Raw genomic sequence first — 14,688 nt, forward strand, 5'->3', positions numbered from 1 at the left:
TTATCACACCTACTATTTTCACATTCGCAAATTGGTGTATCCATTTAAATTGTAACAAGTTATAATGGTTAAAGTACCTAGAAACCAAAATTCAGCAAACAGTATTGACAAATGATTTAGCAATAATAAAAAGGAAACTAAATGATTTTTCGTCTTTTTCCCCATGGAACCTGGCCGTAATGCCACAGCTCACACTCGTTTCATACGTAGATTCCCACATACCCAAATTTAAATTCAAGCAATGCAACAAATGGTTGTGAGAGCATCAACTTGGTACACAAATAAAACAAACACTGCAAGTCTAAAGTGATGTGAGGCAAACTATAAAGCTTTACATTTATGAGTAAAGTGCACTGTTCAGTGTTTGGTGTACATCACTGGCTGGATACATGCGTGCATGCCACAAGCAGCTTCATGTGACATTTTGGGATTAAGAGACAGGCGTAAATGCCTTCACGCTTCTGTGCAAGATGCACAGTTAGGCACAAACTCACTCAGTAGGCATGTGGAGTTCATACACAGTCAAATATCATAATCTGGGAAGTCATATATGTGATATTCTGAGGCAAATGACAAATTCGAAATTCAAACACTCCAGTGCGCATAGCAAAGTGCAAAAACTCAGCTTAAGGTACACAAATGTGCACTGTGTGACATCAACCTCATGTTTTATTGAGGCTATAACAAAATAAATCTACAGTACAAGATGTCCTTGTACTAGGTGGAGCAACACTGGCTAGGTACGTACATGCCATAGGCAGTGCCAATCTGGTGTTCTGGGATGATGAGTGACACCATGGGCCACAGTGCGCTGGCCAGTACAGAATAGGCAAGACCCATCACAATCTGTGCAAACAAGAATATCATTTTATAACCAATCTTAGTGCGCTGGCCAGTACAGAATAGGCAAGACCCATCACAATCTGTGCAAACAAGAATATCATTTTATAACCAATCTTAGTGCGCTGGCCAGTACAGAATAGGCAAGACCCATCACAATCTGTGCAAACAAGAATATCATTTTATAACCAATCTTAGTGCGCTGGCCAGTACAGAATAGGCAAGACCCATCACAATCTGTGTAATCAAGAATATCATTTTATAACCAATCTTAGTGCGCTGGCCAGTACAGAATAGGCAAGACCCATCACAATCTGTGTAATCAAGAATATCATTTTATAACCAATCTTACCAAAAAGAGAACACAACAATAACCAGGTTTGGTACATTCTTAATCAATATTTCAACGACTCTCTCAACGGAAGTTCCGCGCATTAATCATACCAAAATATTCTAAAGCTTTCACTAAACTAAAAACAAGAAGGGCAAAGCCCATACGACTCACATGCTTGACCTAACCCTAGCAATGACATCATACACTAAGAACTGCTTTACACATTTTTCCTACCAAAATACATGTGACCTTGACCCAAGGTCAAGGTCATCCAAGGTCATGCAACACAAAGCTGTTAATTCAAGACATAGGAAGTACAATGGTGCTTATTGGCTCTTTCTACCATGAGATATGGTCACTTTTAGTGGTTCACTACCTTATTTTGGTCACATTTCATAAGGGTCAAAGTGACCTTGACCTTGATCATATGTGACCAAATGTGTCTCATGATGAAAGCATAACATGTGCCCCACATAATTTTTAAGTTTGAAACAGTTATCTTCCATAGTTCAGGGTCAAGGTCACTTCAAAATATGTATACAATCCAACTTTGAAGAGCTCCTGTGACCTTGACCTTGAAGCAAGGTAAACCAAACTGGTATCAAAAGATGGGGCTTACTTTGCCCTATATATCATATATAGGTGAGGTATTCAATCTCAAAAACTTCAGAGAAAATGTGAAAAATGTGAAAAATAGCTGTTTTTTAGACAACATTTATGGCCCCTGCGACCTTGACCTTGAAGCAAGGTCAAGATGCTATGTATGTTTTTTGGGGCCTTGTCATCATACACCATCTTGCCAAATTTGGTACTGATAGACTGAATAGTGTCCAAGAAATATCCAACGTTAAAGTTTTCCGGACGGACGGACGGACGGACGGACGGACGGACGTCCGGACGGACGGACGACTCGGGTGAGTACATAGACTCACTTTTGCTTCGCATGTCAGTCAAAAAGCAACAGCTTTTCATAAAGCAGGTCAAAGACAATGAAAGCACAGTCTGAGGTTTAAATGTTGAGACACACATACCTTCCTGATAAAGTCCAGATTTGGTTATAAATGTCTTTGCTAATTATCTCAGTCCATGCATGTCATCAAAATAGCATCTGCGCGCGCGCACACACACACACACACACACACACACACACACACACACACACACACATACACAAACTCACCATCCCAACATAGGCTGATACGAAACTGAAAGCCAGCAGAGCATGACACCCAAGTGTGACTGTCGTGCCAATGATGACCCAGAAAATGTTCTTCCCAGTTCTGTCAATCAGGAAACCAAAGAACGGAGAAGCCACGGCCGAAACAATGTAAACCAAACTGAAACAGATCAGAATCTAGATTGTAGAATAATCACTGAAGAAAGATCATTTTCACACTGACTTTTCTACCATTAATGATCATCTCTGCACTGAAATGGTTTTTTCTTTTTGATTTTTGTGTGTCTGTTTGTCGCAAAGACAGACTGTAAGAATAGGCCCAGCCTTAAATCTTAATCCATGTTAAACAAAAATATCTCTCTCCCTCCCTCCCTTCCTTTCAGTCTTTCAGACGATATTACTTCATTGAGGAACAATGATAACGTCCTGCCTCACACGCTTGACATCAAGCTGCAAAGCATCATTCGTCTTTTGTAAAGTTCCACAGAAAAAGTCAACCATACCTATTTACAGCGTTGGCACTGGTGGGAGACATGCTGAACTTCATTTCAAAGAAGACCCTGCAAATCACAGAAAGAACACGATCAGAGAACATAAAATCAGGAACTTCAACAACAAAAATTGAAAATAAAACAAAGCAAACTACGTGTCAAAACAGACAGACATTCATCATTAAAATGACTTTGGTTCTGAATTTGAGAGTTAGCAAGGACCAAGCTAAGTTTTCATTTTGTCATTATTATTTGTCTGTTACATAACTTCAAAGTTATTGGAACTGTCAATTTTAGGTGCATAGAGCCCCTAGGGTTTCCAGTCATGCCTCAGGCAGCTATCCATTTGAAAAAAAGACCAAGTTTTACTGACTTTCATGCAAGGAGTCAAAAACAGCAATTTTTACATTTAGTTACGTTTTGACAGGGAATCGAAACGAGGTTTGTGGTGTATGTTTGTCTGTCTGTCTGAATTCTGGCAAGGATTACAGGATCTTTTCTGTGTCCACTTGGTCTTGTGCTTGCGTATACACACAAAGGGGGATAAGGCACTAGCAGGTTTGCACATAAGTTGATTGGAAGGGAGATTGGAAAAATCTCAACCCTTAACCCACCAGGCATGGCCGGTATTCGAACCCATGACCTTTCGCATGGGAGGCCGGCGTCTTATCCACTAGGCCCCAGCAAACGTCCCTTGCTCTTGCGAGTACAGATTAACAAATAACAGGTCTGGGTGGCCGAGTTGTAACGCACTTGCGCTCGGAAGCGAGAGGTTGCGAGTTCGACCCTGGGTCAGGGCGTTAGCAATTTTCTCCCCCCTTTCCTAACCTAGGTGGTGGGTTCAAGTGCTAGTCTTTCGGATGAGACGATAAACCGAGGTCCCTTCGTTGTACACTACATTGGGGTATGCACGTTAAAGATCCCACGATTGACAATAGGGTCTTTCCTGGCAAAATTGTATAGGCGTAGATAAAAATGTCCACCAAAATACCCGTGTGACCTGGAATAATAGGCCGTGAAAGGTGGATGCAGCGCCTAAAGGCAGTCGATCTACTGGCCGATGTGAATGCGTGATATATTGTGTAAAAAATTCCATCTCACACGGCATTAATAGGTAACATGCGCCTTGAGTCGCCTTGTGTGGTGAGATACGTGCGCGATATAAATCCTCGTAAATAAATAAAATAAATAACTCACAGGCCCAAGCCCACAAAGGGGAAGACGGCCACGTAGTACGCCACACAGATGATGGAGATCAGCCAGAACGTCAGAGGGAAGTCCTTCACGTCCCTCATGCGAATCTCCTCTGCAACACCAACGTTACATGTTAACCCTTCGCACCACAAACATTATAATGAGTCAAACAAGAGGCGAAGCCTTCAAGGCTCACGTAAGAAATCGACAAACAGTAACACAAACTCAATCACTCCGTCACACACACACACACACACACACACACACACACACACACACACACACACACACACACACACACACACACACACACACACACACACACACAGAAAGAGCATAGGTGAAACTGTGCAAGAAAGCGAGACACTAGATCTAGATCTGTCTGTCTGCATGTAGCCTACTTACATGGACACGACTGCCAAATAGTCTCGGCCCGCTCAAAATAACAATCACCGAGACTTTCAGTAATTCCATCGCGTGACGTCTAACCCTCGTACGTCATAATGTGACGTCAATGTAATATGACGTCTTCAAATGTTAAAGTTTCTACCACAGACATACATACATACATACATACATACATACATACATACATACGCACGCACGCACGCACGCACGCACAGACAGACAAAAGTTAGCATCGCATAGGCTACACTTCGTGAGCCAAAAACTAGTGTCATAAAATATTGCAGGAAACATTAAGCCAAGACCAAAACACAATTATAATTATCACTTTCAGTTTTACTTTCAAGAAGCTTTTTATTTAAAAAAAAAAAAAGTCTGTTGACAGTGTGAACAACATTTAGCTAAATGAAAAACAAACTGACATTTCAAACACCACTAAATGAAAATAAAGAGAAGCTGCACATTAAAAAACATACACCTGCCTTTTCATGCAACCAGTACATGAACTATAGCAGAATGTAAGGCCTAAAAAAAAAATAGGTGTGGTTACGGTAACCCGACCTACCCTATTTTTAGGGGCCGACCCTATCACTTTTTATTACATTTGTCAAAAAAAAAACCCACAAAAAACAAGAAAACGAGTGCAGAAAACGCAATGAAAGCGAAAGCGCTCGAGTCGCACACTTATTTCCCTGTCAAGTAGGTTTAATTTGTACACAATCATTAGAAAAAAAAGTTTAAAAAAATAAAAAAGTGATTGCCTACCTTCCTACCCTATTTTTTTTGGCTATGTTACCGTAACCACACCTATTTTTTTTTGTGTGGCCTAAATCAAGAAAAACTGAGACTACAACTGTTCTCAGAATAGGTTCCCCTTCTTTCTTCACATTTCTAAGTCAAAAGTGTTTGTGTATTTTGTTTAGAACCATGCACACACGTTTTGTTCAACATCACCAATAGCCATTCCTCCCTGTACTCTTACTACTGTAACATTTTGTATTGCACTCAAAAGCATGCATATGTACGTACTATCCCAATTATCAGTGAATATGTATAGCTGTTCTGATTCACAAATTGTCTCCCTGAATCTCCAATACCCTCCCAATAGGCGACTTGCCCTATCGGCCTGCGCTGCCAAATCGCGCGATAAATCTGCGTTAACTTGCGTGGCCTTGCGAGATCTGCCGCAAAATGCGGGCATGTCCAGATAGCTCTGTGAGAGGTAGCGTTTCAATGCGGACACTTCGCCTTGAAAATTGTGAATTTTCAATGTGAACAGTGTGCTACAGCAATGATAGCCGCGAGAATAATCCTAAAGTTCGTTCAAAGTACCCAAGCATGGCCCTTGCGCAAAGGAAAGGCGATCAAGGTTTAAAAAAAAAAGTTTAACACAAGCCAGAGAACACCAGCGCTTGTGAGGGGTATTGTGCAAGTTAGCTATTGCAATGAACTGTCAAGCTTCGTCTATTAAACTTTCTGACACAGTCACACTGATGACAAACAGCAAGAATCCTCCCCCCCCCCCAAGTCAAGATGATCATTATGCTGCTGCACAAAGAGAAGAGACAGGTTGAGAAGGGGGAGGGGGGGAGGGGGTAACACTCAGGGTCTGTGTGCATGTGGAGGACACTCAGTTGAGGTAACTGGAAATCTCTGCTGCATGCAAAGCTATCAATAGCTATGCCACACACACAAATTTAAAATACAACTGACACATTAGAAAATGATGTCCTTTGATAGAGCATTTGTGTCTTAACACAAAACAGTTTATTTTTTGATAATCTGATAAGAACTTCCAGAGATATGATGATTTGAAGTCAGAAAATTTGGACTGTAAAGATAGTATCCTGGTCATGAATTGAAATCTCTCAACTGATTTTGCAGAAGTCATCTGGAAACTAGTCAAAGGAATCTTTCCTAGTAAAAGGGGAGGGATGGAGGTGACACAAGCAGACACAGGTATGGGAATTCAGGAACAGAGACAAGTCGCGTAAGGCGAAAATACAATATTTAGTCAAGTAGCTGTCGAACTCACAGAATGAAACGCAATGCCATTTTACTCGTAGCATCGTCAGGCCACCGCTCATGGCAAAGGCAGTGAAATTGACAAGAAGAGCGGGGTAGTAGTTGCGCTAAGAAGGATAGCACACTTTTCTGTACCTCTCTTTGTTTTAACTTTCTGAGCGTGTTTTTAATCCAAACATATCATATCTATATGTTTTTGGAATCAGGAACCGACAAGGAATAAGATGAAAGTGTTTTTAAATTGATTTGGACAATTTAATTTTGATAATAATTTTTATATATTTAATTTTCAGAGCTTGTTTTTAATCCGAATATAACATATTTATATGTTTTTGGAATCAGCAAATGATGGAGAATAAGTGATAAACGTAAATTCGGATCGTTTTATAAATTTTTATTTTTTTTTACAATTTTCAGATTTTTAATGACCAAAGTCATTAATTAATTTTTAAGCCACCAAGCTGAAATGCAATACCGAACCCCGGGATTCGTCGAAGATTACTTGACCAAAATTTCAACCAATTTGGTTGAAAAATGAGGGCGTGACAGTGCCGCCTCAACTTTCACGAAAAGCCGGATATGACGTCATCAAAGACATTTATCAAAAAAATGAAAAAAACGTTCGGGGATTTCATACCCAGGAACTCTCATGTCAAATTTCATAAAGATCGGTCCAGTAGTTTGGTCTGAATCGCTCTACACACACGCACACACACACACACACACAGACACACGCACATACACCACGACCCTCGTTTCGATTCCCCCTCGATGTTAAAATATTTAGTCAAAACTTGACTAAATATAAACAAGTCGCGTAAGGCGAAAATACAATATTTAGTCAAGTAGCTGTCGAACTCACAGAATGAAACTGAACGCAATGCAATTTTTCAGCAAGACCGTATACTCATAGCATCGTCAGTCCACCGTTCAGGCAGTGAAATTGACAAGAAGAGCGGTTTAGTAGTTGCGCTGAGAAGGATAGCACGCTTTTCTATACCTCTCTTCGTTTTAACTTTCTGAGCGTGTTTTTAATCCAAACATATCATATCTATATGTTTTTGGAATCAGGAACCGACAAGGAATAAGATGAAAGTGTTTTTAAATTGATTTGGACAATTTAATTTTGATAATAATTTTTATATTTTTAATTTTCAGAGCTTGTTTTTAATTCAAATATAACATATTTATATGTTTTTGGAATCAGCAAATGATGGAGAATAAGATAAACGTAAATTTGGATCGTTTTATAATTTTTTATTTTTTTTTACAATTTTAAGAATTTTAATGACCAAAGTCATTAATTAATTTTTAAGCCATCACGCTGAAATGCAATACCGAAGTCCGGGCTTCGTCGAAGACTACTTGACCAAAATTTCAACCAATTTGGTTGAAAAATGAGAGCGTGACAGTGCCGCCTCAACTTTCACGAAAAGCCGGATATGACGTCATCAAAGACATTTATCGAAAAAAGGACAAAAACGTTCGGGGATATCAATCCCAGGAACTCTCATGTTATATTTCATAAAGATCGGCCCAGTAGTTTGGTCTGAATCGCTCTACACGCACGCACGCACGCACGCACGCACGCACGCACAGACACACACACACACATACACCACGACCCTCGTTTCGATTCCCCCTCGATGTTAAAATATTTAGTCAAAACTTGACTAAATATAAAAAGGAGGGGGGAGGGGGGGGGGGGGGGGGGGGGGGGGTGAGATGTTCAGCATACGGTGAATCTGTTCTCACATAAGACTTAGTGAATGAATCATTGAATGGTAGTATTGAGTGGAACCCCCCTTTAAAGACTCCCTCCTTTTTAAGACCTTGTTTTCTCAGACTTTCTGTTCATAACCTCTGTAAAATTACCCCCCATTTTAAGACTCCCTCCTTTTTAAGACCCGATTTTCTCAGATTTTTTTAGGTCTTAAAAGGGGGGTTTCACTGTACTGTAATTAACTTTGGTGGGTTTTTTTTTTACGAAGCAATGCATCTCTGTTTGCACACACACAGGCATAACACACCCGATGCCTTCCAATTCCATAGACAACGGGTCAAAATATATTCTTCACATAATAAGAGTTCTGGTCTAGTTTAGACAAACCTCTAGGTTTACTCTTCAAGGCAAGGTGTGGGTACAAAAAGATAAGGTAGAGCAAAAATCCCTATATGTTTAGAAATGAGCAATTGATCTACAAATATTTAGCAATTATTCAGGTACGACTTTAATTATTTCAACAAGAAGGGCAAAGCCCATACGACTCACATGCTTGACCTTTACATGACCTTGACCTTCAGCTAAACCTAGCAATGACATCATACACTAAGAACTGTTTTACACATTTTTCCTACCAAAATACATGTGACCTTGACCCAAGGTCAAGGTCATCCAAGATCATGCAACACAAAGCTGTTAATTCAAGACATAGGAAGTACAATGGTGCTTATTGGCTCTTTCTACCATGAGATATGGTCACTTTTAGTGGTTCACTACCTTATTTTGGTCACATTTCATAAGGGTCAAAGTGACCTTGACCTTGATCATATGTGACCAAATGTGTCTCATGATGAAAGCATAACATGTGCCCCACATCATTTTTAAGTTTGAAACAGTTATCTTCCATAGTTCAGGGTCAAGGTCACTTCAAAATATGTATACAATCCAACTTTGAAGAGCTCCTGTGACCTTGACCTTGAAGCAAGGTAAACCAAACTGGTATCAAAAGATGGGGCTTACTTTGCCCTATATATCATATATAGGTGAGGTATTAAATCTCAAAAACTTTAGAGAAAATAGGAAAAATAGCTGTTTTTTAGACAACATTTATGGCCCCTGCGACCTTGACCTTGAAGCAAGGTCAAGATGCTATGTATGTTTTTTGGGGCCTTGTCATCATACACCATCTTGCCAAATTTGGTACTGATAGACTGAATAGTGTCCAAGAAATATCCAACGTTAAAGTTTTCCGGACGGACGGACGGACGCCGGGACGGACGGACGGACGACTCGGGTGAGTACATAGACTCACTTTTGCTTCGCATGTGAGTCAAAAATGTGTATTTATTTACATGTATTTGATATTATTATTATCTTCTTTTTTTGTGGTACTTGTGTGTGTGTGTGGGTTGGTAGTGGGGGGGGGGGGGGGTAAGAATAATTAAACAGCAGCTGCACTGATAGCACACAGTATTGTCAGGGACAACAGCCGAACGACCTTGCACCCTCAGCAGAATCAAAGAATGTGACGTGTTCTAGTAATACATACTGCCACTTTTAGTTTTACAAATCACTTTTTTCAACAACAACAAAAACACCAGCTCCTGAGCCTCTATTTACTCATTTAGCATGTGCTCAAGCTAAAACAGCATTCCAGTTCCCAACTGAAAACCACTTTCACATAATGCAAGCAATTAAGCCCAGCACAAAGTTAACCATGATCTGGTTACAAGCTCGAGCAACACTGACCCATACTTTACACACAGTCACACAGTCAAGCTAAGCGGCACTGATTCAACTTTTTACAAACTGTACAAACTTTTTAATAGGAAACCTTACATTGCATGTGGCAATATATTCTCAAATGTTCTTGACACCCCCCCCCCCCCACCAACCAATCAAGCACAGGGGGGATAGGGGATAAATGTGCAATTATCAGTGCATAATCTAGGATATGTTGTTCATTACATTTACAACACTTTTTTTTAATTCTACTTTAATGTAGTCAGTTCGTTTTAATCAGCATAGAGTATTTACAGCACAGCGTGAGACCACGAAGCCTGGAAGTAGGGATACAAATCTGCCATGCTTGTGCGAATAATATGAAAGTGTTACCAGCGTAATCATTCTTACCTTCTGCAAACAGACATAAAAAATGTAGATGTTTAACATTTGCAAGAAAATAAATATTATTACAGCAATGTTTTTCATTCAAGTTTCAATCAGTTGCTCTTGAATCAGTGACTTATTTGCTGCTTTGTTTATCTAATGCCATAACTGTTGGCATTCTTGCTTTAAGAAGGTCTAGAACTGCAACAACATAGACTGACCCAATGTTCACAAATGTTTCAATAATACATTTACCATTCATTCAGTTTGAACGCAATGCAGGTCTGTCTTTTTGGTATGACTTTGACTGATAAAGTTGAACAGCATTCCTCAGCATCTGAGCAGCTGCATATCACTCAACACAACTACAGCAGTCCCTCTCATGAACGGACACCCTTGGGCCATAGCAAAACTGTCCGTACATTGCAGGTGTCCGGTCACGGGAGGGGTGACCACGTACACCACCCCCTCCCCCATACACTCACACAGAGACACACAAACAACAGGATTGAGTCTATGATAATCACTTCTTGTGGCTACTAAACAATAACAATAAACTCCTAATACTTCTTTAAACGTTCTGTAAAAAGGATTTGTATGAAAAGTGTTGAAAAGAAGAGATAAAATAAATCCTCAAGGCAGTGAACACACTCACCATGCACTGACATACGAAAGCAGCCACACAAACACAGCACAGAGGAGCGTGTGCAGATGCTTTGCAAGAATAAGCTTGAAAACCAGTTTGAATAAATAGCAGCAGATAGAGCTGCATGTCATAATCATGTAATTTATTTTTTTCTTGTCTGGCTTTATTGACTGCATGCCGATCATGTGGCATGGCAGTGACTTTTCACTCCTCAGTCGGAAATACACTGTACATAACACAGCTCCCACTCTCCCTCACTAATGCCTACCCCAAGCCGTGACAACTGATGCTTGGAAATTGTGTGGAAGAGTACACCTCTCTATTTCTCTCCAATGCTCTTCCTGCTGACATGCAGTGACACCGGACACCCCACAGAGTTTAGCCAGCTAACCCTCCACCCCCCCCTTCCTCTCTCTCTCCCTCCCTCCAGCCATGTACTGTTGGGGGCTGTGGCCAGAGAGGCCAGCTGCACTGTTCACTCAGAGCAAAACCAGTTCAGTTGACAGTGTCGTAACTTTTGACAAAGCAAGACAACTGAAGGGTTCATAGATTAGGCAACGGACTCACTGGTCAAGGCTGAGGGGAAACAAGAGTATCTTGTCAATGAAAGAGGTTTAATACACACAGACACACGATGCTGAGAACTGTGGCCGGTTTTTCACTCACTTTCGCTCAGGACCTTCATCGACTGTGGTTTCTGTTGTTTACGTCCAACAGACAAGAATAAAGAGCACAGTGCAGTTTCATGTTGGCATCTTCGCATGTACTCCACTCCTGACCAAAACTACCCCCCCACCTCAGTGATGGGTACACGTGCACTCAAGTTATCAGTGACTGTCATCACGCCATTGCGGCTGTGATCTTTGTACCAAGAACCGGACTGCTCTGTTATCGATTTTGTTGTGGTGAAAATTTGACGATGGTCTGTCCGTACATTGGAGGTATGACCTGCTGTTGGGACCGAAAATGAGTGTCCGCGTCCACGTTTTGCAGGTGTCCGTTTAAGGGGGGGCAAATATAGAAGGAAAACACTCCGTGCCGAGCAAATGTGTCCGTACATGTCAGGTGTCCGCTCACGCCGGGGGCCGTACATTGCAGGGACTGCTGTACTACAAAACAATTTTGAAGTCTAGAAACAAACGCACACAAAATGCCTCCTGACACGGCTTTTTCTCCATTATGGTTGTTACAAGTACTACTGTCACTGAAAGTTACAGCAACCAGCATTACACTATAGGTAAAATAAACGCACACACACACACACACACACAAACAACTTACCTCCACCAACTTTAGACCTTTTGAGAACACGGTCTGCACGCTTGTCGAGCGCAGCCAGGAAGAGAGAGCAGAACAATGAAAACAGGCACATGCCAGCACCTGCAGGGAAAAAACAATACCAATCAGTTTGTTTGTTTGTTTTACGCCCAGCCGACCACGAAGGGCCATATCAGGGCGGTGCTGCTTTGACATATAACGTGCGCCACACACAAGACAGAAGTCGCAGCACAGGCTTCATGTCTCCCCCAGTCACATTATTCTGACACCGGACCAACCAGTCCTAGCACTAACCCCATAATGCCAAACGCCAGGCGGAGCAGCCACTAGATTGCCAATTTTAAAGTCTTAGGTATGACCCGGCCGGGGTTCGAACTCACGACCTCCCGATCACGGGGCGGACGCCTTACCACTCGGCCAACCGTACCGGTATATGAAACTGAAAATACACTCAAAACAATGGAAACCCCCTTTTCAGATCTCCAAAAATCTGAGAAAATCGGGTCTTAAGGGAGTCTTAAAATAAGGGTAAATTTACAGAGGTTATGAACAGAAAGTCTGAAAAACTAACGTCTTAAAAAGGAGGAGGGCTCTTAAAAGGGGGGTTCCACTGTAATCCCATAATGTCTGAGAGAAGTATCTGGGACAAGAGGACACCCCCAGACCAATGGTGTCCGTACATTACAGACAGAGCTTGTTTTGGTCATGTAAATAGACAAAGGAACAACAGACAAAGGAACAACAGACAAAGGAACAACAGACAAAGGAACAACAGACAAAGGAACAACAGACAAAGGAACAACAGACAAAGGAACAACAGACAAAGGAACAACAGACAAAGGGACAACAGACAAAGGGACAACAGACAAAGGGACAACAGACAAAGGGACAACAGACAAAGGGACAACAGACAAAGGGACAACAGACAAAGGAACAACAGACAAAGGGACAACAGACAAAGGGACAACGGACAAAGAGACAACAGACAAAGGGACAACAGACAAAGGAACAACAGGTGTCCTCTTCCGGAGGTGTCCTCTTGTCAGACGGACTCCACACTGCAGGGCCAGTGGAACCCCCCTATTACCCCCCCCCTCCCCCCATAATTTAAGACACCCCCCCTTGAGACCTTGATTTTTCAGATATTCTGTTCCTAACTTCTGTAAATTTACTTCCATTTTAAGATTCCCTCTGTTTTCAGACCTGATTTGCCCACACTGTTTAAATTCTTAAAAGGGGAGGGGGAGGGGGAGGGGGGTGGGTGTTCCACTGTACTTTCTATTATAGCGGCATGTACTGATGATATCTTTGATGGTCTCAACATAAATTAGCAGTTGCCTGCTTTCATTACAGCAGAGTATGCATACTTACAATTAAATACACCATCATTAATCATAGATACAAACTCACCAACAAAGAGAGCGAGGCGCTAACAGACACTTTACTTATAGCCATGAACATGTTCATCAAACACTTTGTAAATATATATATTGGCTGCATGATGTTCATGTTCACTTACCAACAAAGAGAGAGAGGCTCTGACAGACACTTTACTTATAGCCATGAACATGTTCATCAAACACTTTGTAAATTGGCTGTATGATATTCATGTTCACTTACCAACAAAGAGAGCCAGGCCCAGACACTTGTAGCCATGAACGTTCTCATCGAACAATTTGTAAATTGGCTGCATGATGTTCATGTTGACTGTGCTGCCCTGAAACCACAACCCAAAACCAATGCCATACAAGGTTTCAAACACAAAAGCACAAAGGAAGACTGAGCATTACTTTCAGAGAGCATTCACACTCACAGCTTACGCAAGTGCACTTATCTATAAAAAAAATTAAAAAATAGAAATAAGACAGCAAGCAGAAAAAGGATTTTCTTTGACATACTTGCTTTATAATCCACACAAGTAAAAGTGCAACTATTTGACTGCTCTGAGATGACAATCAAAATGAGTCTAATTGATCTGACTACAACATGGAAGGTTACACTAAACAGAAATAGCCATAGTTTCAAAATGACATAAACGCATCCTTAATAAATGTAAACACACACACACACATAAAAAAACACAGATCTGAGGATGAACTAATGAAGGTTGTATTTTGTAATAACAATTTTTAAATCTGTGAACAAATCCCTCAAATTTGTACATTCTGACTGCAGGAATTCTTGTCCAAGAAAATGAATGAAACCATGACCCAAAACAGGTCAGAAACAAAATAGTCAAAACTACAGTGAAACAAAACCTACCACACGTGAGAAGCTGAGCTGAAGTCCGAACACCATGTTCAGTTCACGCCCAGAGAACCATTTAACAGCGTATGCATTCTGAGCTACAGCCAACGACTCTCCGCCAATGCTGAAAGACAAAATCAATCAAATTTGATGAAACAAACACAGAAATAAAGACCCAAAAAGTGACAATGAAATCAAACTGCAATAATATGTACCCAA

General features: G+C 41.0%; 1 protein-coding gene across 1 annotated transcript in view; it reads right to left on the bottom strand.

The window, feature by feature from the left end:
* Positions 1-14,688, bottom strand: part of LOC138945489 (lysosomal dipeptide transporter MFSD1-like) — a 34,044-nt gene that overhangs the window by 14,222 nt on the left and 5,134 nt on the right. The window contains exons 4-10 of the mRNA XM_070316923.1: positions 14,485-14,593; positions 13,843-13,939; positions 12,226-12,324; positions 4,040-4,148; positions 2,855-2,911; positions 2,355-2,511; positions 749-846 (exon numbers count right to left, since the gene is read on the bottom strand). Of these exons, the coding sequence (XP_070173024.1) occupies positions 749-846; positions 2,355-2,511; positions 2,855-2,911; positions 4,040-4,148; positions 12,226-12,324; positions 13,843-13,939; positions 14,485-14,593 (726 nt within the window). The remainder of the gene's footprint in view (positions 1-748; positions 847-2,354; positions 2,512-2,854; positions 2,912-4,039; positions 4,149-12,225; positions 12,325-13,842; positions 13,940-14,484; positions 14,594-14,688) is intronic.

This window comes from Littorina saxatilis, linkage group LG13, assembly GCF_037325665.1.
Source record: "Littorina saxatilis isolate snail1 linkage group LG13, US_GU_Lsax_2.0, whole genome shotgun sequence".
Classification (NCBI taxonomy): domain Eukaryota; kingdom Metazoa; phylum Mollusca; class Gastropoda; order Littorinimorpha; family Littorinidae; genus Littorina; species Littorina saxatilis.